General features: G+C 43.3%; 1 protein-coding gene across 1 annotated transcript in view; it reads right to left on the bottom strand.

The window, feature by feature from the left end:
• Positions 1-21,796, bottom strand: part of LOC118377209 (carbohydrate sulfotransferase 8-like) — a 242,885-nt gene that overhangs the window by 188,564 nt on the left and 32,525 nt on the right. Inside the window, exon 2 of the mRNA XM_052484389.1 lies at positions 10,973-11,178. Coding sequence (XP_052340349.1) covers positions 10,973-11,147 — 175 coding nt within the window. The 5' untranslated portion in view covers positions 11,148-11,178. The remainder of the gene's footprint in view (positions 1-10,972; positions 11,179-21,796) is intronic.

Raw genomic sequence — 21,796 nt, 5'->3', positions numbered from 1 at the left:
CCTCCAGGCTGTGTATGAAGTGCTGCATCAGATGACCTGGCCTCCACATTCACCCGACCTCAACCCAATTGAGATGGCTTGGGATGAGTTGGACCGCAGAATGAAGGAAAAGCAGCCAACAAGTTCTCAGCATATGTGGGAACTCCTTCAAGACTGTTGGAAAAGCATTCCAGGTGAAGCTGGTTGAGAGAATGCCAAGAGTATGCAAAGATGTCATCAAGGTAAATGGTGGCTACTTTGAAGAATCCAAAATATAAAATATGTTTTGATTTGTTTAACACTTTTTTGGTTACACCATGATACCCTATGTGTTATTTCATAGTTTTGATGTCTTCACTATTATTCTACAATGCATTCTATTCAAAAGTTATTCGATCTCTAGCCTTGGTTTCATGCATGTTAACATTGGAAGCCTTCCTACCTAAGTTTTGTTTTATTCACTGCTTTTGCACACTCTGCCAACCCGGATGTCCTAGCCGTGTCTGAATCCTGGCTTATAACATTTCCCAACAAGATAGAACTGCCAAAGAGGGAGGAGTTGCAGTCTACTTCAGAGATAGCCTGCAGAGTTCTGTCTTACTATCCAGATCTGTGCACAAACAATTTGAGCTTCTACTTATAAAAATCCACCTTTCCAGAAACAAGTCTCTCACCATTGCTGCTTGCTATAGACCACCCTCTGCCCCCAGCTGTGCCTTGGACACCATATGTGTATTGATTACCCCCATCTATCTTCAGAGCTCGTGCTGTTAGGTGACCTAAACTGGGACACCCCGGTCATCCTACAATCTAAACTTGATGCCCTCAATCTTACACAAATTATCGATGAACCTACCAGGTACAACCCCAAACCCATAAACATGCGCACGCTCATAGTTATCATCCTAACAAACCTGTCCTCCAAATACATCTCTGCTGTCTTCAACCAGGATCTCAGCGATCACTGCCTCATTGCCTGCGTCCGTAATGGGTATGCGGTCAAATGCTAGGTAAAGCCCCAACTTATCTCAGCTCACTGGTCACCATAGCAGCACCCACATGTAGCAGGTGCTCCAGCAGATATATCTCACTGTTCACCCCCAAAGCCAATTACTCCTTTGGCTGCCTTTCCTTCCAGTTCTCTGCTGCCAATGACTGGAACGAATTGCAAAAATCACTGAAGCTGGAGACTCATATCTCCCTCACTAACATTAAGCACTAGCTGTCAGAGCAGCTCACAGATCACTGTACCTGTACATAGCCATCTGTAAATAGCCCATCCAACAACCTCATCCCCATACTGTTATTTATTTTATTTATTGTTTTGCCCTTATTTTACCTCATTTGCACACACTGTATATAGACTTTTTCTATTGTGCTATTGACTGTATGTTTGGTTATTCCATGTGTAACTCTGTGTTGTTGTTTGTGTCGCACTGCTTTATCTTGGCTTTATCTTGGCCAGTTGTAAATGAGAACTTGTTCTCAACTAGCCTACCTGGTTAAATGAAGGTGAAATAAAATAAAATAATAAATAAAATAAATATGGAAACTAGGCTTCAAGGTCATTTTAATGCTCCTCATGCAGGTTTTGATCATATCGAACAAGATCTTCTTCATTTTAAAAACAGTAGGTTAGTATCAGTGTGGAAACATTTACACAACAAAAGCTTTTGTTTGCAAAGTGCAATATATGGGTCACAATTAGCAGCTACTTTTTCATGGTCCTAAATAACAACATGTTATTTAGTTCATGATTTCCCCTGTTCAGCAGAGAAAATAAGATATTCTAGGCAATGGTGTAGAGACCTTGAACACTGGCATTATTCATGTTTTCCATATACAGCTCTACTTTGCTTTCCCAGGATGTCTCCTTGGTGGAAGCAGTGTCTATTATAAGGTCTCGCTCTCTCTCCCTCTCTCTCTCTCTCTCCCTCTCTCTCTCTCTCTCTCTCTCTCTCTCTCTCTCTCTCTCTCTCTCTCTCTCTCTCTCTCTCTCTCTCTCTCTCTCTCTCTCTCTCTCTCTCTCTCTCTCTCTCTCTCTCTCTCTCTCTCTCTCTCTCTCTCTCTCTCTCTCTCTCTCTCTCTCTCTCTCTCTCTCTCTCTCTCTCTCTCTCTCTCTCTCTCTCTCTCTCTCTCTCTGGAGGAACTCTGCAGTGGTAAAGACAAGTGTTCTCGCTGTGAGCTTTCTGAAGTGCGTGTTACGGTAAAGACAAGCTTTCTGACAGCAATTAAACTTTGAAGAGAACAACAGCCTCATAAGAAGAAGACAGTCCCGTCTGAGGAAATATCATGGTTGCTACGCAACTCAGGCCCTCCCTTCCAGTACTTATTAAATCTGCTCTGTGTGGTGCCTTCCTTATGACTGTCAGAACCTATACCAACCTACCGCTTCCCAGTCCTACTTTACCTGCTGTTCTACCTTTGATTACTTTTTAATCAAACTCTCATGCAAAAAAAACCCACAAAACATAAGGGAAAGTGTACTGAAAAAAATAAGTATTCTTTTTGAAATCGTTCTTTTATTCTGCTGTCGGTTTGGTGGTGGGGAAAAAGGGATGTTTTTCAGTTGGTTAGGGAGAGGGAGTGCTGGGAATGGGTGGCTGGTTTGGCTCGATATTAGACATGTATATTCATGTTGCTGCTCATTACCAGGCCTTTGATAACCAATCCCGTCCTGATTATTTGGTGCTCCAATGACGAGAGGAGAGAGGCTGTCTCTTTCCCGAGACGGAGAGCAGAGGAGAGGAAATGGAGGATTGGTGTCAGACAGATAAGGGAATGACTAGGGACACTGATGGCCAGGGCCTTGTCATATTGAATAAGTGGCAGAGTGCCTTCTTTAATCAGCGACTGTGGCAGCTAGACTCTGTATGTCTGTCTGTCAGTCTGTCGTCTGTGGCTCAGCCAGCTCACCTGTTAATTCTAATTACCCCAAAAACATGATCTCATTATTATTTTTGTGCTGCAGTGGAGACGCCAAATATCTCATTCTCTCCCTCCCAAAAAGCTCTGCATTGAATTTGCACTGCAGTGGATGAAGTAGATCAGTTGTGAGAGACTATATTTTAAGCGAGCACAAACTCTGAGTTATATGATATTGACTTCTGTCCAAGGCCTCCACAACTGCAATGCCAAGTTTGTAAACAGTAAATGCACCAGGATGCTCTGAAAAAAGTTCTTAAACAATTGCCTCTGTGAGATTTCTGCTCAAATCTGTGTGTTTGAGGCTTTGGTCACTGAAGGAGTTCTCTCTGTGCTCCAGCAGGACAGTGTACAGTACGGCCCACCCTTGGCTGTGGGGTTAGAGTGACAGAGCATGTGGCAGATTGGTTATGTTGAGCGGCACAGGCTCCAATAGCGGCCTTCAAAGAATTTTCAAAAAGTCACTTCTCTGTTGGATCTACCTGGTGCTCAACCCACATCCTGTTCTCAATCCTTTTGGAGTTTTTGAACACAGCCCAGCGTGAACTTGGAGAAAGGCCAGGCGGACACCCCCCACTAGCACAGCTCATCACTGCTCTCATCTGTCAGCTAACAATCTACAACATTTTTGCTGACGTGGGCTAATTAAGTCAGTGACTGGCTAATTAAGTCAGTGACTGGCTAATTAAGTCAGTGACTTGCTAATTAAGTCAGTGACTGTCTAATTAAGTCAGTGACTTGCTAATTAAGTCAGTGACTTGCTAATTAAGTCAGTGACTGGCTAATTAAGTCAGTGACTGACATAACAAACCAACAAAAAAATCTTATGTACAACCACATTTTGAAATTGCACCTTGAGTATTCTAATATTCTAACTCGCAACTGTAAGTTGACACCCTGACTGCGTTCCCCCCAAAAATATGCTATATATTTTTAATTATTGATCTAAGGGCCTTCAAAACTGGCATCCCGCCAGTTGCCCATGTCTGTACTAGTGGGAGGCTCAACAGATACATCTTGACCTTTGCACTACAGTTGAAATGGAAAGACCAGAGCATCTACTTTTTTTGTTTCCCTCTCTGCTGGTAAATGTAGCTTCCTCTGTCTCATATGGATGCTTTCTGATCTGGGCTACATTTTGTATTTCATGGCTTACTGGATAGCACCAGATCAGCTGTTTTGAAGTGTTTTATGTCCAGGACTGAGGAATGGTTCAGGGGAGATGTAACGTTCGCCCAAGACTCAGTGCTGCACTAATATGATTTGTGGCTGTGTCTCACACTGACTATATTTTCCAACACACAGAGAGCATTCTTTAAAGTCTGTGCAGTAAAAACACAACTGGCAAAAGCCAAATAATAATATGCCTCTCTTACATGATAAAGTACAGTAAATGCCTTTTAGTCTTTTGGTAAAGTAATAGTATAGCATTAATTGCCGTAGGGATAACATTCTATTTTTCTGGACATCAGCCATTCACTGTAAAGGAAGAAAGTGGAGGAAAAAATCAATTTGGAAACATATTGGCAGCATTGGTTGTGGGATCAGATGGCTTTGGAAAACAGATTATGTCCAGACCAGAGAGCCCAGAACATGACCACAGGGGACTGATGTTAATAGAACACCACATGACCTTGGTGTTGCCACGGAGAAATTGTGATACCCTAGTAGGTTAGCAGACTGAGTTGGCAATGTGGACAATGAATACCTACAATACCTACTAAGTACCTAGACGAATAACTATCTACTAAATACTTACCTACTGACTGCCTACTGATGCAAAGGTAGGCTACTGTATCCAGGGTTTCAGAGTTTCAGCTATCAAGGCCACTTGGATGGTTCAGATTTCAGCGTGTTCTGCCAGACCATAATAGGCTATCCCTCCTCAGTAGCTGAGGTGTACAGAGGAGAATGGAGATCTGTAACATCTACGGCTTGGCATGAGCACAGGTTGCCATGACACTCTCCAGATAACCATCCAGATCGTCATGTGATCCAGGGACAAAACCGGCCAGCAGAAAACTGCTCTTATTGTACTGTATGGTTGCACTGTTTAAATGAAGTTCTGTTTTTCTCACGAAATCCCCAGAGACAGTGCTTACCTACTATGTCAAAGGTCAGGGTACCATGGCACTTAAGGTTGTGTAAAATGACTGAGTGACGTAGCTTTGCCAATAATTAATTTCAAATGCACTGAACTGGGTGGGATGGAGTGGAGTGGAGTGAGAGTGGATGGTGCCAGGTATTTTTTGTCAAGGGAGCTTTGTGAGGTGGCCGGGCAAAGGATGGAGAGGAAATAATAAGGTCATAAAATATACATTTTTTACACAAACATCCAATGGAGTGGATTTGCATTGAAATATTGTTGATCAGCCCCTCCCTCCATGCTAGGTCATCCTCACAATTTAATTACATTAAGAGACGGCTAAATTAGACTCTGCAAACATAACGGCTTAAAGGATTACTGGACCTCTGGTGGGGAGAGATCAAATTCTACCTTCCAGCTTGAAACAATATGCACTGTACCTTGCGGTCCCCATGTGAAGAGGGATTGATGGAGAGATGGAGGGGGGGATGGGGGGATGGAGGGAGGGTTGTTGTGGACCAGATGAGAGGGTAGTTGTACATACATCCACAGTCAGTCCACCAGTACAATGCAATTGCAAAAGTATTCATCCTCCTTGGCATTTTTCCTATTTGGTTGTATTACAACCTGTAATTTAAATGGATTTTTATTTGGATTTCATGTAATGCACATACACAAAATAGTCCAAATAGGTGAAGTGAAATGAAAAACATTACTTAATATAAAAAATAAAAAACAGAAAAGTGGTGGGTATATATGTATTCACTCTCTCTGCTATGAAGCCCCTAAATCAAATCTGGTGCAACCAATTACCTTCAGAAGTCACAGAATTAGTTCAATAAAATCCACTTGTGTGCAATCTAAGTGTCACATGATCTCAGTATATATACACCTGTTCTGAAAGGCCCCAGAGTCTGCAACACCACTAAGCAAGGGGCACCACCAAGCAAGCTGCACCATGAAGACCAAGGAGTTCTCCAAACAGGTCAGGGACAACGCTGTGGAGAAGTACAGATCAGGGTTGGGTTATAAAAAATATCAGAAACTTTGAACATCACACAGAGCATCATTAAATCCATTATTAAAAAATGGAAAGAATATGGCACCGCAACAAACCTGCCAAGAGAGGACCGTCCACCAAAACTCACGGACCAGGCAAGGAGGGCATTAATCCGAGAGGCAACAAAAACACCAAAGATAACCCTGAAGGAGCTGCAAAGCTCCACAGCAGAGATTGGAGTATCTGTCCATAGGACCACTTTAAGAAGTACACTCTACAGAGCTAGGCTTTAAGGAAGAGTGGCCAGAAAAAAAAACAGGATTTGGAATTCGCCAAAAGGCATGTGGGAGACTCCCAAACATATGGAAGAAGGTACTCTGGTCAGATGAGACTAAAATTGAGCTTTTTGGCCATCAAGGAAAACAATATGTATGTTGCAAACCCAACACCTCTCATCACCCTGAGAACACCATCCCCACAGTGAAGCATGGTGGTGGCAGCATCATGCAGTGGGGATGTTTTTCATTTTTTAAAATTCTTTAGGGAAATGTGTTTCAGTCTTCCAGAGATTTGATACTGGGATGGAGGTTCATCTCCCAGCAGTACAATGACCCTGAGCATACTGCTAAAGCAACACTCAAGTGTTTTAAGGGGAAACATTTAAATGTCTTGGAATGGCCTAGTCAAATCCCAGACCTCAATTCACTTGAGAAACTGTAGTATGGCTTAAAGATTGCTGTACACCAGCGCAACCCATCCAACTTCAAGGAGCTGGAGCAGTTTTGACTTGAAGAATGGGCAAAAATCCTAGTGGCTCGATGTGCCAAGCTTATAGAGACATACCCCAAGAGACTTGCAGATGTAATTTCTGCTAAATGTGGCTCTCTGAATAGTAACGCATGCTCAAGTTTTCAGTTTTTATTTCCTGTTTTGCATCCTCAAAGTTGTAGGCATGTTGTGTAAATCAAATGATACAACCCCCCAAAAAATCTATTTGAATTCCACTACCTTAAAATCTGTCAAATGTAATTTACATCAACAAATAGCCTTAAATTCATTACATTTTCATCTCTTACCAAAATGAAAAGAAAACAATAAATACATTTTCAGATTGCCAAAGAAACGTGTATATTGTCCCATCTGTACACTTGTTTTTTTGTCCCCCCAAATATACAATCTACACGACTGTTCAAAAGTTTGGTGTCACTTAGAAATGTCCTTGTTTTTGAAAGAAAATAAAATATTTTGTCCATTAAAATAACATACAATTTATCAGAAATACAGTGTAGATATTGTTAATGTTGTAAATGACTATTGTTGCTGGAAACAGTTGATTTTTAATGGAATATCTACATAGGTGTACAGTAGCCCATTATCAGCAACCATCACTCCTGTGTTCCAATGCCACGTTGTGTTAGCTAATCCAAGTTTATCATTTTAAAAGGTTCATTGATTATTAGAAAACCCTTTTGCAATTATGTTAGCACAGCTGAAAACTGTGTTCTGATTAAAGAAGCAATGCACCTGGCCTTCTTTAGATTAGTTGAGTATCTGGAGCATCAGCATTTGTGGGTTCAATTACAGGCTCAAAATGGTCATGAAATAGTACCCGCAAAACACCAGTCTCAACGTCAACAGTGAAGAGGCAACTCCGGGATGCTATCTCTGTTCAGTGTCTGTGTTCTTTTGCCCATCTTAATCTTTTATTTTTATTGGCCAGTCTGAGATATGGCTTTTTTTTTTTTTGCAACCCTGCCTAAAAGGCCAGTATCCCGGAGTCGCCTCTTCACTGTTGACGTTGAGACTGGTGTTTTGCAGGTACTATTTAATGAAGCTGCCAGTTGAAGACTTGTGAAGCATCTGTTAGAGCCATGACTAAACCAGATTCAAAAAACAGATAAAAGAACACCTTACGGGCCTGGCCATGAAGAGACACACAGACATTTTTATGAATTTTCTATTGTATTTTGCATTGTATTATGTATTGTATTATGTATGTGATACGTGGTTGGGGTACAACTGTGATATGTGGTTGTCTCGCCTGACTATCTTAAGATGAATACACTAGCTGTACGTCGCTCTGGATGGGAGCTTCCACTGAATGGCTAAATTGTAATGTAAATGTAGTGCTGTGTATATGTATGTATATTATGTATTTAATTTGTTATGTTGTTTCCTGTTTGGACCACAGGAAGAGTAGCCCTGCCTCGGCAGCAGCTAACTGGGGATCCTAACAAGTATTAAGTACTAAATATACGCTATACTGTATATATAAATCTTGGCCGACCCAACTACCGTTCCCCGACCCCAACTTTGAATACCATTGACATAGAGAAAGGCTTTATATTTCACTAACGAGATTAGGCTACATCTAAGGAAACGCACACACACACACACACACACACACACACACACACACACACACACACACACACACACACACACACACACACACACACACACACACACACACACACACACACACACACACACACACACACACACACACACACACACACACACACACGTACACAGGCTCTCGTACCTTAGTACATATTTTTCGTTCTCCATGTCATCTCATCAGTGATGTGTGAAGTGTTCTTTGACTGCCTGGCGACATGCTGCATATAAAAAAGACAGTGACATTACCGTCTTCACCCCAAGCAGATGGCTTTTCAACCACGACTCCACACTGCGGATGCCAAGCCATGGATCAGTAAAGATGTCAAGGACGTTGGGTAGGATTTTCTTTGCTTGGTAAGAGTGCAATCAGACAATAACTGCCAAACACACCACTGTGCCTTTGTTCAATTTGTGCCATTCAATGCATGGCACAGCAGTAAACAGAGCATCTCTATAGATTAGCTACTGTAACCGAGTCGAGCTAACATGCTCTCTTCCATGCAATGATTATTAGAGGGGAAATTGATTAGTGCTATGTAATTATACTATACTGGAACAAGAGAATAGTGGGTGACCTAGTCATGACTCGGCACGATCTCAGTGGAGTTGTGTAATACTATACCAGTCCACTCAACGGGCCCTTGTCCTTTTTTCCGATGAAGAAAGACTTTGCTTTGCCTTAGGATTTGTTCCAATGAGATGGCAATAATGTGTTATTGGTGTTTGAGTGAAGACACATACCTTTACTGGAACACCACCATACAACTAGACCTTCCTCTCAGCCGTTGGCCCACACTGTGACAACAAGGCCTTAAGTGTTGGAAAAACGCTCACTGGTCAAAGTGTGTGTTAGAAATTTATCTCAGCTAGCTGCTAGGACTTTGAGCCATGTCTTTTCCCCAGGAGATTGGTAGCTAGTGGGTTTCCCCTCGATTGTCCCTTAAACAGTTACTGTGGTGATCAGGAGAGACTGTTGCCCAGCCTGTTAAACTGCTGGTTCCTGTTCGGCTATTGTGAGTGTTATCTTAACCATGGGGGACCAAAGCACTCCACTGACTGTGACTGAACTCCACAGCCAGACAAAGAGGATGAGCAGTGGAGAGAGGAAGATAGATAGAAGCTGACATCCAATGTATTAATACTCAACACTATTAGAGATGAGCTTCTGGCGGAAGTGAGGCATCGTAGCTTAAGGCATAGATACCGTTCAGCATCATCTTTCCAGCGGTGTAAGCTATACTGAAGTCACTGAATGTTCATTGTAACACTTCATGTGTCATACATCATTTGTGAAATTTGCATTGTTTGTTTCTAACTAAATCAGTGCATGGATAGTGCTTGCATGCTTGCTTTTTCTGTAAACATGGATACTCGTACAATACAATACAGTATGTCAGCAGTTTAAATTCTTCAAATTCATTAAGTGCTTATCGTAATAATATAATATATGCCATTTAGCAGATACTTTTATCCAAAGCAAATTACAGTCATGCGTGAATAAATGTAACGTATGGGTGGACCTGTGAATTGAACCCACTACTCTAGGTTACAAGCACCATGCTCTACCAACTGAGCTACAAAGGACCACCCCACATAGACACCAAATCCTCAATAAAAAAAGGACATGCCACTATCTTGTCATCATGACATTGAACTTGGCATGGTGCTCCTTCTGAATAGACAAACCAAAACACCTCGCCATTTCTACAATCTGTGTGGCCCACTAGCACTGCAGTTTCCAGGTTAGACACACTTGGCACTTGGCAGTGTGTGTGTGTGTGTGTGTGTGTGTGTGTGTGTGTGTGTGTGTGTGTGTGTGTGTGTGTGTGTGTGTGTGTGTGTGTGTGTGTGTGTGTGTGTGTGTGTGTGTGTGTGTGTGTGTGTGTGTGTGCATGCGTGTGTGATATTACCCGCACGAGCATCTAACAGTCGAATATTAGAGCCAGGAGAGTTCTCACTCTCCGTAAGTACCTCTTATTGATAGAGAGGCTGACACAGTACTCATCCTGTCTGATACTGATGATGACACACAGCACGGGTGACACATGATAGACCCACACACAGCGGTGCACAGAGCCTCCCCCATCTCTCCATCTCTCTTTGTGTAGTCTCTCTCTCTCCCTCCCTCTCTCCCTCCCTCTTATCTACATCTTAGCCCTCTCTCTCTCCCCAGCTCTCTCCCCATTACTTTCTATCGCTCAGTGTGTGGTTCAGTCCTGTGGTGCTGTAGCAGGTGTTCACCAGTGGTGCCCTCACAGTGCACCACCAAGGACATTGCCCTCATTTACGGTTGACATCCTGGCATTGTCTGATGATAACTCATAACCAATTGCTTTATATTTTCAGTATGCAAACTTGGTATGGTTCTTATCAAACTTTAATCCAATAGAGGAGCAGGTTGCCAATAACAGTATATATAGTACATGTGTACATGCATGTAAACAGATGTATATGGGTTTATTTGTATATGTGTCACGCTTCTTTCACAACATACAGTACTGATGATAGTATCAACCCATTCCAGTTTCAGGTCAGTAGAAACTGACTGTTGAATAGGGTACAATTTCTCTCCCACTGACCTGGAGCCTGTTGCTGGACCATCTCTGAGAGGTCCTGGAGGTGTATGAAGAGGACAAGGCCACCGGCCCCGAACAGCAGAAGGAACCAGAAGGAGCAGGGCAGCTTGACGGCCGTGGCCCTCATCCGTCTTCTCCCACGCAGGGCGTCCACTATCCTACACTCCACCCACAGCATCCTGCTATCCTGCCTCAGCTCAGACTGCTGCCTGGGGAGAGAGAACAGGGACAGAGTCAGCCCAGATAGGACAGGACATAAGATATTGCAGCACAATATAGAACATAGCATGACATGACATAGGATTAAATAGGTTATAATGACATTAATATAGGTAGGCTAATCATGGTTCTTCAACAGCTTGTGTTCACCTTACTGAGTGACAACTATAGAAACACATTCTCTTTGACCTGCCAAATGCTTACCATCCAAGATGAATAAGCATACTGTAAGTGAATGACCAGAGATGTTACATTTTATAAGCAGGAACTACTTAAAAGACATACTGTGCAGTATTAATGATAAACATAGGCTCTTTGAAGTCTGTTTGCAAATGACATCAAACAACATACGTCCTAAATGTGTTAAACTGTGGACAACTTGACGTTAAATCTAGAAGCCATGTTTTTTATGAATCAGTGAGCCAGAATGAGGGTCCGTGCTCAGGCTATAATGAATGGTGGCCGGTGCACGAGAGAAAAAGCATCTAAATAGTTCAATGGAATCTCGCACTCAAACCATAAAAAGGAAAAAACCAAGGAGGCGGGATGCAAAAATCTACTTTATGTAATCAAAAAAGGTGAAAGTGCAAAGTGTTACATATAAAAAGGAGCATACGTTTCAGTTGCTATGCCTTCATCAGTGCTGTACAAACAAATTAAGTGGAGACACGCACTTAAGAAGACACACCTGTCACGCCCTGACCTTAGAGAGCCAGTTTGGCTGAGTCAGGTTGGAGACCTGAGCCAACTCCCCGTGCTTACCGTGGCGAGCGTCATACTGGTCAGGCACCGTGTTATGCAGTGGAGCGTGTTCACAGCCCAGTGCACTACATCCCAGTTCCCCGCAGCTGCCGGGCTAGGGTGAGCATCCAGCCAAAACGGGTTGTGCCAGCTCTAAGCTCGAGACCTCCAGTGCGCCTCCACGGCCCAGTGTATCCAGTGGCTCTGCCAAGGACAAAGCCTCCTGTATGTCTCTCCAGTCTGGTGAGTCCTGTACCTGTGCCCAGAACTAAGCCTCCTGTATGTCTCCCCAGCCTGGTGAGTCCTGTACCTGCTGCCAGAACTAAGCCTCCTGTATGTCTCCCCAGCCTGGTGAGTCCTGTGCCTGCTGCCAGAAATAAGCCTCACCTATGTCTCCCCAGCCTGGTGAGCGCTGTGGCAGCTCCACGTACCAGACTGCCCAAACGTCTCCTCACTCCAGTGCTGACCCATGGCACGAAGCCTCCAGTGATGATCCATGGCAAGAAGCCTCCAGTGATGATCCATGGCACGAAGCCTCCAGTGATGATCCATGGCACGAAGCCTCCAGTGATGATCCATGGCAAGAAGCCTCCAGTGATGATCCATGGCAAGAAGCCTCCAGTGATGATCCATGGCAAGAAGCCTCCAGTGATGATCCATGGCACGAAGCCTCCAGTGATGATCCATGGCAAGAAGCCTCCAGTGATGATCTATGGCACGAAGCCTCCATTGATGATCTATGGCAAGAAGCCTCCAGTGATGATCTATGGCAAGAAGCCTCCAGTGATGTTCCATGGCAAGAAGCCTACAGTGATGATCCATGGCACGAAGCCTCCAGTGATGATCCATGGCACGAAGCCTCCAGTGATGATCCATGGCACGAAGCCTCCAGTGATGATCCATGGCATGAAGCCTCCAGTGAGGAGTCATGGCACAAAGCCTCCAACGAGGGCCTCCGGTCCGGGGCCTCCAGCGACGTTCTCCAGTCCGGAACCTACAGTGACATTCTCCAGTCCGGAGCCTCCAGCGACGTTCTCCAGTCCGGAGCCTCCAGCGACGTTCTCCAGTCCGGAGCCTCCAGCAACGGCTTCCAGTCCGGAGCCTCCAGTCCGGGGCCTGCAGCGAGGGTGCCCAGTCCGGGGCCCGCAGCGAGGGTGCCCAGTCCGGGGCCCGTAGCGAGGGTGCCCAGTCCGGGGCCCGCAGTGACAGTGCCCAGTCCGAGGCCCGCAACGAAGGTGCCCAGTCCGGGGCCCGCAACAAGGGTACCCAGTCCGGGGCCCACAGCGAGGGTCCCCAGTCCGGGACCCGCAGAGAGGGTCTCCTATCCAGGGTCGGCGGCGAGGGTACCCACACCAGAGACGCTACCAAAGTGGGGTGAGCCAGAGGTGGAGCGGGGTCTACGTCCCGCACCAGAGCCGCCACCGCGGATAGATGCCCACCCAGACCCTCCCCTATAGGCCTCCAGTCCGGAGCCCCCAGCGAGAGTGCCCAGTCCGGGGCCCGCAGCGAGGGTGCCCAGTCCGAGGCCGGCAACGAGGGTGCCCGGTCCGGGGCCCGCAGAGAGGGTCCTCAGTCCAGGGTTGGCGGCAAGGGTCCCCACACCAGAGGCACTACCAAAATGGGGTGAGCCAGAGTTGGAGCGGGGTCTACGTCCCGCACCAGAGCCGCCACCGTGGATAGATGCCCACCCAGACCCTCTCCTATAGGTTCAGGTTTTGCGGCCAGAGTCCGCACCTTTGGGGGTACTGTCACGCCCTGACCTTAGAGAGCCATTTTATTTCTCTATTTGGTTAGGTCAGGGTGTGATGTGGGGTGGGCATTCTATGTTTTGTGTTCTATGTTTCTTGATTTCTATGTATTGGCCGGGTATGGTTCTCAATCAGGGACAGTGGTCTATCGTTGTCTCTGATTGGGAATCATACTTAGGTAGCCCTTTTTCCCTCCTTCAGTGTGGGTAGTTAACTTTGTTTGTGGCACTAAAGCCCCGGAAGATTCATGGTTGTTCCTTTTGTTTCTTGTTTTGTTGGCGTCATTCCAAAATAAAAAGGAAAGTGTACGCTCACCACGCTGCACCTTGGTCCACTTCTTACGACGGCCGTGACAGCACCTGTGCGTAACAGGTGTAACAGGTAACAAGTTAACTAGATACTGGTGAATAGTGGGTCATCAACGACGTGTATAAATATACAGAATGAGACTAGAAAAATATGAATAATGAACACATATAATTGAAAATAAGAAACAATTCATCAGCCCGTATGAGTTATGAACTGATGTCATAACCTTGGAGACCAATAGCAGTCAATCAGATATCAAACCACTTTGGCTGGCCTTCAGTCATGGATAAATCAGCCAGTACAATCAGCCAGGGACATATCTAATTCTTATATGCATCTATTGTTTTGCTGGGAACACACGCCCTCTGATCAACTGGATCAAATGCTGAGAAGTGTATGTATCCATCTGCTGAATTCATTAAGCAAACACACAAGGATGTTTGCAAAATGTATTCTGATAATAATGTTTCATTTTTTCTACCATATTCCCAATTCCCATTTATGGGATATAGCTATTAGTATTTAGTATGCACTGTGATCTTTTAAAGTATGATTACAGGAAAAACACAAAAACTGTATGTGGACTGAACGTAGCACAGCTTGCAATGAAAAACTTTTATTCTGTTCTGTATAACTTACTGCATATCTAACTTCCCTTGGCAATACTGAAACAGGTGGCCCAGAAACGATTTATGGTACGAATTAAATGATTGGCACCATAACAAAGGGACAAAGAAAGATTCAGTTGGTGGCCCTATTCCATTCACTATTCAATTACTACCTGAGCCCAGGGTTTGACAGGGGTAAAATGGGAGGCAAAATCATATTCACCGCAGAGCTAATTGTCCTTATTTATGGCAGCTGGCTGATCTGTGGTCAGGAGTAATCCGTTCTGCTGCTGTGATGGAGATTACCCATCAGTAAATGAGATTAGCCACCAAACTGACTGTTATTCTGTTATGTAGAAAAGACCAGTGCTCAGATGGCATTTGTTTTCTTTCAAATAATCTGAGCAACTGACTGAGGCTGCCTGGGGCACCAGGCGGGAAGTATTTGCACTTTTGGGATTATTATTTTGTTTCCATTGTGCTTAGCAAATTCAATCAAGCACAGCTAATGCATAGGTCTGTTTCTGCACTCCTTTGTTCCGGTTGTCCAATTGGCTACAGTATGATAGTGGCAATGTCTCGCTCTCTTTCTGTTCATGTTGTTGACATACGTAACATCCCACAATTCCCCCATCTAACATACAGTCAGCCCCACACCTCAGCCGGCAGCGGCCCCCAGCCACCTCACACATTCCCCTGCTCCCTGTGACGGTGACCTGGCTGCCCGTGGCTGGCTCTGCAGGGGACACGTACACCCAGACACACTCAGACAAAGGGCTGATGACGGCTCAGACGCAAACAGACATGCTCAAACACCCTCACACATAACACCCAAACACCTTTAGAGTAGCTATTCTCTCTATGGTGCATAACAGCAAATGCTACAGATGAACTCACAGGTAGGCTATTAACATACAGACAGCCCCTGCAGTAGTGTTCCCATGTTCACGTGTGAAAAGACAGAATATTAGACAGCATGCCTGAGAGTGCCAATGTCCTAGCTACACTGCTATATGAAGCTTTTGACTTAGTGAATGCTTTTTAAACATCCTTAATTCAATAAATGCAAAGCCATAGTGTTAGTGTCCAATCACTGGACTATTGTCAATGCTGTTACATAGAATTACAAATTCAGACCAGAGAGCTTCATATTCGGCCTATTTGACTTCCTGACCTCAACCTGCAGAACATCTACAGTGTGCTACAAGCAACATGCAAAAATGACACACACACAATATCTCATTAAGACAATGGTCAAAAAAAAATCTTAATCTGGGTTCAGATATCGATATTGTGCAAAATGCAGAATTATATTTTATAAGCACATTTGAGTAATATTCCAACTATAGCAGCCTGAAACCCAGCAGACCAGCTACTGGGAGCTCATTAAAGAGTACTACTGCATGAAGCTAGAGAGGGCAAAGGAGTTGCTGCTGGTATTGTGAAAGTCTCCAATGAAAGACATTCAAATAATTATTATGGGGATGCAGTGGAGAATAGCGAAGAGGAAATGGAGGGAAGTTTGTTGAGGAAACAGTTTCTCAGTACAGTATGGGGGTGTCCCAAATGGCATTCTATCGCCTATATAGTGCACTACTTTTAACCCTAGTCTTGTGGTCCCTGGTCAAAAGCAGGTTTTTTTCTGCATACAAACATTTTGGGCGGGTCGCCCTAGTGTTTTTTCAGACTGCTTATGTCCATATAATATTATTATTATTATAATTAGAAAATCGGGATAATTAAATGTTTTCAGTGTAAACTTAAAAGGACTTAAAAGGACTGTAGAAAAGATAATGGACCTATATTGTTTTAAATAAGAACTAACAATCACCAAAATAAAAGCTAGACAGTCAGGGAGAATCAATCAAAAAATCTACTAATTATGCATTCAGGAGTAGTTTTGTCTTGGCATGGGGCCCCCATTGATGTTGTTATAATGTTGAATCACTCAGATAGCATCTGCCATGGCAAGATGTGTAGAATTGCAGGAAATGAGCTTAAAACCTGTTAGGGATGCAGCCCTGTACAGGGATCAACATCAGCTGAGATCAGCGGAAATTTCAGAGTGACAACTAATAGTACTCGATACAACTCAAACTTTCATTAAAACACACATGCAGGGTACTCAATTAAAGCTACACTCGTTTTGAATCTAGGCAACATGTCAGATTTTTAAAATGCTTTTCGGCGAAAGCATGAGAAGCTATTATCTGATAGCATGCAACCCCCGAAATACCCAAAGGGGACGTAAACAGAATAATTAGCGTAGCCGGCGCTACACAAAACGCAGAAATAAAATATAAAACATTCATTACCTTTGACGAGCTTCTTTGTTGGCACTCCTATATGTCCCATAAACATCACAATTGGGTCTTTTTTTTTATTAAATCCGTCCATGTATACCCAAAATGTCCATTTATGAAGCCCGTCTGATCAGGAAAAAACTGCTTTCCAAAACGCAACGTCATTTTTAAATAAAAAAAGTTGCCTATAAACTTTGACAAAACACTCCAAACTACTTTTGTAATCCAACTTTAGGTATTAGTAAACGTTAATAATCGATCAAGTTGATCACGGGGCGATCTGTATTCAATAGCAGCAAGTCTTGAAATCATGGTCCATATTCTCCCTTTCACAACTTCCTCCGGTGTACCCGAAGACAGGAAGTGCCTATTCCTCATCTCACCAAGGATAAACTTCAACTCAATTGCCAGTACTGGCGACATCGTGTGGAAGCTGTAGGCATTGTAAACTGGACGCTATCTATTTTCCTTGCCATAGACAATACAGAGACTGGCGGAGGGATATTTTTTGTGTGTTTTTTGTGAACAGTTTTCCTTAGGATTTTGCCTCCTACACACGTTCTGTTATAGTCACAGACGTGATTTAACCAGTTTTAGAGACTTCATAGTGTTTTCTATCCACACATACTAATCATATGCATATACTATATTCCTGGCATGAGTAGCAGGATGTTGAAATTTTGTGCGATTTTTAACCAGTTGAAGCTAGGGGGGGCGCTATTTCATTGTTGGATAAAAAAAACGTGCCTGTTTTAAGCGCAATATTTTGTCACAAAAAGATACTCGACTATGCATATAATTGCCAGCTCTGGAAAGAAAACACTCTGACGTTTTCAAAACTGCAAAGATATTATCTGTGAGTGCCCCAGAACTGATCTTACAGGTGAAACCAAGATGCAACCTCAAACAGGAAATGAGCAGGATTTTTGAGGCTCTGTTTTCCATTGTCTCCTTATATGGCTGTGAAAGCGCCACGAATTAGCCTGCCCTTTCTATCGTTTCTCCCAAGTTGTCTGCAGCATTGTGACGTATTTGTAGGCATATCATTGGAAGATTGGCCATAAGAGACTACATTTACCAGGGGTCCGCCCAGTGTCCTTTGTTGAAATTGTTGCGTAATCTCCAAGCTGCTCGCATTCATCCATGTGATTGAGACAGAGAGGAGACTTCCAGGAATGATATATCATGAAGAGATATGTGAAAAACACCTTGAGGATTGATTCTAAACAATGTTTACCATGTTTCAGTCGATATTATGGAGTTAATGTGGAAGAAAGTTTGGCATTTGGATGAATGAATTTTCTTTTTTTTTTGGTAGCCAAACATGACGCAGAAAACGGACCGATTTCTCCTGCACAACTAATCTTTCAGGGAAACTGAACATTTGCTATCTAACTGAGTCTCCTCATTGAAAACATCCAAAGTTCTTCAAAGGTAAATTATTTATTGAATGTTTTTGCTGGTTTTTGTGAAAATGTTGCCTGCTAATGCTAACGCTAAATGCTAATGCTAAATGCTAATGCTAAATGCTAACGCTAAATGCTAACGCTAAACGCTAAATGCTAGTTTGCTATGGTTGAGAAGCATATTTTGAAAATCTGAGATGACAGTGTTGTTAACAAAAGGCTAAGCTTGAGAGCAAATAGATTCATTTCATTTAATTTGCGATTTTCATGAATAGTTAACTTTTGCGTTATGGTAATGAGCTTGAGGCTGTATTCACGATCCCGGATCCGGGATGGCTCGACGCAAGAAGTTAACAAAAAGCTGCAAAAATTCGCAGCCTCTTAATAACAACTACATTTTGTCACTGAGTGTCACGGTGTTCAGAGGTGGAAGAAGGATCGGACCAAAATGCAGCGTAAGTGTCCATATTGATTTATTCAAAAACACAACTGAACACTGTAACAAAATAATGAACGTGAAATATACAAAACCGAATCAGTACCGTGTGGCCCAAACACTCCCACGGAAACAAACACCCACAAACCAAAAGTGAAACCCAGGCTACCTAAGTATGATTCTCAATCAGAGACAACTAAATGACACCTGCCTCTGATTGAGAACCATACTAGGCCGAACACAAAAACCAACATAGAAAAACAAACAGACTGCCCACCCCAACTCACGCCCTCACCATACTAAAACAAAGAATAAAATAACAGAACTATGGTCAGAACGTGACACTGAGACCTACAGGAGGGCCTCTAAAATGCTGGGTTGGCGACCGCACCATTGACCACCCACATGGCCACGCCCCCGCCATGCCCCTACCACCTAAGTGTCACAGCCTACTAGGAGTGGTGGGTTGGAATAAGGCGCAGAGAGCAGGGTTCAGTAAATGTGATTTATTCTCCGGCCAAAAAATGGTCACGCCAACATACAGGGTGCATAAAACAGACCAGCCCAAACACAGGACCAAACAGAATACAAACATGAAAACCACAACCAACAGAGTAACAAAAAACAATCCCACGCAACACAAGGGCGGGTCAACCTACTATATATAGGGACGCTAATTAAACCAAAATACACACAGGTGAAACTAATAAGACAAAACCAACAGACAAACGAAAAAGGGATAGTAGGACGGTGACGACGACCGCCAAGCACCGCCCGAACAGGCAGGGGAGCCAACTTCGGCGGAAGTCGTGACACTAAGCCCCATTTTGATCCCCCAAAAAATCTAAAAGTCGTGAACTATAAAAGGAATAGGATACCATTGGGATGCCAAATCTCCCAGGTAATAGCATAAACACAGCACACAAAACAGAATGGTCTCTTTGTGTGTTGAGAACTCCTTATGACTCATTCTCAGCTACGGTACATAAACATCTAATTTTCATACAAATGAGGTATAAAAGGTAGGCATATACTTTTGTCATTTGAACCCCAAGCGCTACTGTATGGATTTCCATTTGTGAGAAGAATAAAATGACAGAAGGAAAGCAGAGCTGGGTGTCTGGTTTGTTTGTACGAGGGTAAGAGATATTTCATGTTGTGATATGTGTTGCATAATGTTGCCATAGAGATGTCTTTACTGGTGGTGCAAATCTTAATGCTCACCATTATAAAGTCTTTTCACGTCTCCTTTTTTTGTTTCACGACAGTACATACACTACCGTTCAAAAATTTGCGGTCACTTAGAAAAGTCCTTGTTCTTGAAAGAAAAGTACTTTTTTTTTGTCTATTAAAATAACATCAAATTGATCAGAAATACAGTATTGTCACGTTCTGACCTTTATTTCCTTTGTTTTGTCTTTATTTAGTATGGTCAGGGGGGTGAGTTGGGGTGGGCAGTCTATGTTTGTTTTTCTATTTTTGGTTTCTGTTTCGGCCTAGTATGATTCTCAATCAGAGGCAGGTGTCGTTAGTTGTCTCTGATTGAGAATCATACTTAGGTAGCCTGGGTTTCACTTTTGAGTTGTGGGTGTTTGTTTTCCGTGTGTGTGTTTGTTGCCACACGGTAGTGTTTCGGTTTCGTTCGTTTCACGTTTATTGTTTTGTAGTGTTCAGTTTATGTCTTTAAATAAACGTTATGGACACTTACCACGCTGCGCATTGGTCCTCTGATCTTTCTCGCACAATTGGCCTAGCGTCGTCCGGGTTAGGGAGGGCTTGGTCGGTAGGGATGTCCTTGTCTCATCGCACACCAGCGACTCCTGTGGCGGGCCGGGCGCAGTGAGTGCAAACCAAGGTTGCCAGGTGCACGGTGTACCCTCCGACACATTGGTGCGGCTGGCTTCCGGGTTGGATGCGAGCTGTGTTAAGAAGCAGTACGGCTGGTTGGGTTGTGTATCGGAGGACGCATGACTTTCAACCTTCGTCTCTCCCGAGCCCATACGGGAGTTGTAGCGGTGAGACAAGATAGTAGCTACTACAACAATTGGATACCACGAAATTGGGGAGAAAAAGGGTTAAAATTTAAAAAAAATAATAATAATAATAATAATGTTGTAAATGGCTATTGTAGAGTCAGTTTGTGCTTTTCTGTGAAGGGAGTAGTACACAGCGTTGTACGAGATCTTCAGTTTCTTGGCAATTTCCCAAATGGAATTGTCTTCATTTCTCAGAAAAAGAATAGACTGACCAGTTTCAGTAGAAAGTACTTCTGGCCATTTTGAGCCTGTAATCGAATCCTCAAACGCTGATGCTCTAGATACTCAACTAGTCTAAAGAAAGACAAATGTATTGCTTCTTCAAATCAGGACAACAGTTTTCAGCATAACATAATTGCAAAAGGGTTTTCTAATGATCAATTAGCCTTTTAAAATGATAAACTTGGATTAGCTAACACAACGTGCCATTGGAACACAGGAGTGATTGCTGCTGCTAATGGGCCTCTGTATGCCTATTTCGATATTTCATAAAAAATCAGCCATTTCCAGCTACGATAGTCATTTACAACATTAACAATGTTTACACTGTATTTCTGATCAATTTGATGTTATTTTAATGGACAATTTGTTTTGTCTTTTCTTTCAAAAACAAGGGCATTTCTAAGTGACCCCAAACTTTTGAACAGTAGTGTAGATTGTATACCTGTTGATGTGTTGAGCGTGGTGTCACTGAGGGAGGTGGTTACCAAGTAATGGTGCAGTGTTGGTCCTTAAAACTATAATAGCCATCTGTTCTTTAGCAAACAGTTGTATTTCAGTCATGATAATTGTTCATGTGTAGAATCTACACTGTAGATGAGTTAAAGAGACAAGTATTAAATTGCATCAAACCATACGACAACAAACTGACAATGAGTTAATTTGACATTCAAACTTCAACTGTCCCTGAAACTGTTGTTCCTGGTCTTCCTGGGCCCAATGTATACTCCCACAAAGTCTGTTTGCCTGCATGGGTAAACACACATACTGATCAATAGAGATGAGTCTGTACTGACCTCCC

The sequence above is a fragment of the Oncorhynchus keta genome, chromosome 2 (assembly GCF_023373465.1).
Source record: "Oncorhynchus keta strain PuntledgeMale-10-30-2019 chromosome 2, Oket_V2, whole genome shotgun sequence".
In the NCBI taxonomy this organism is placed as follows: domain Eukaryota; kingdom Metazoa; phylum Chordata; class Actinopteri; order Salmoniformes; family Salmonidae; genus Oncorhynchus; species Oncorhynchus keta.
This window is presented reverse-complemented; position numbering and strand designations above follow the sequence as displayed.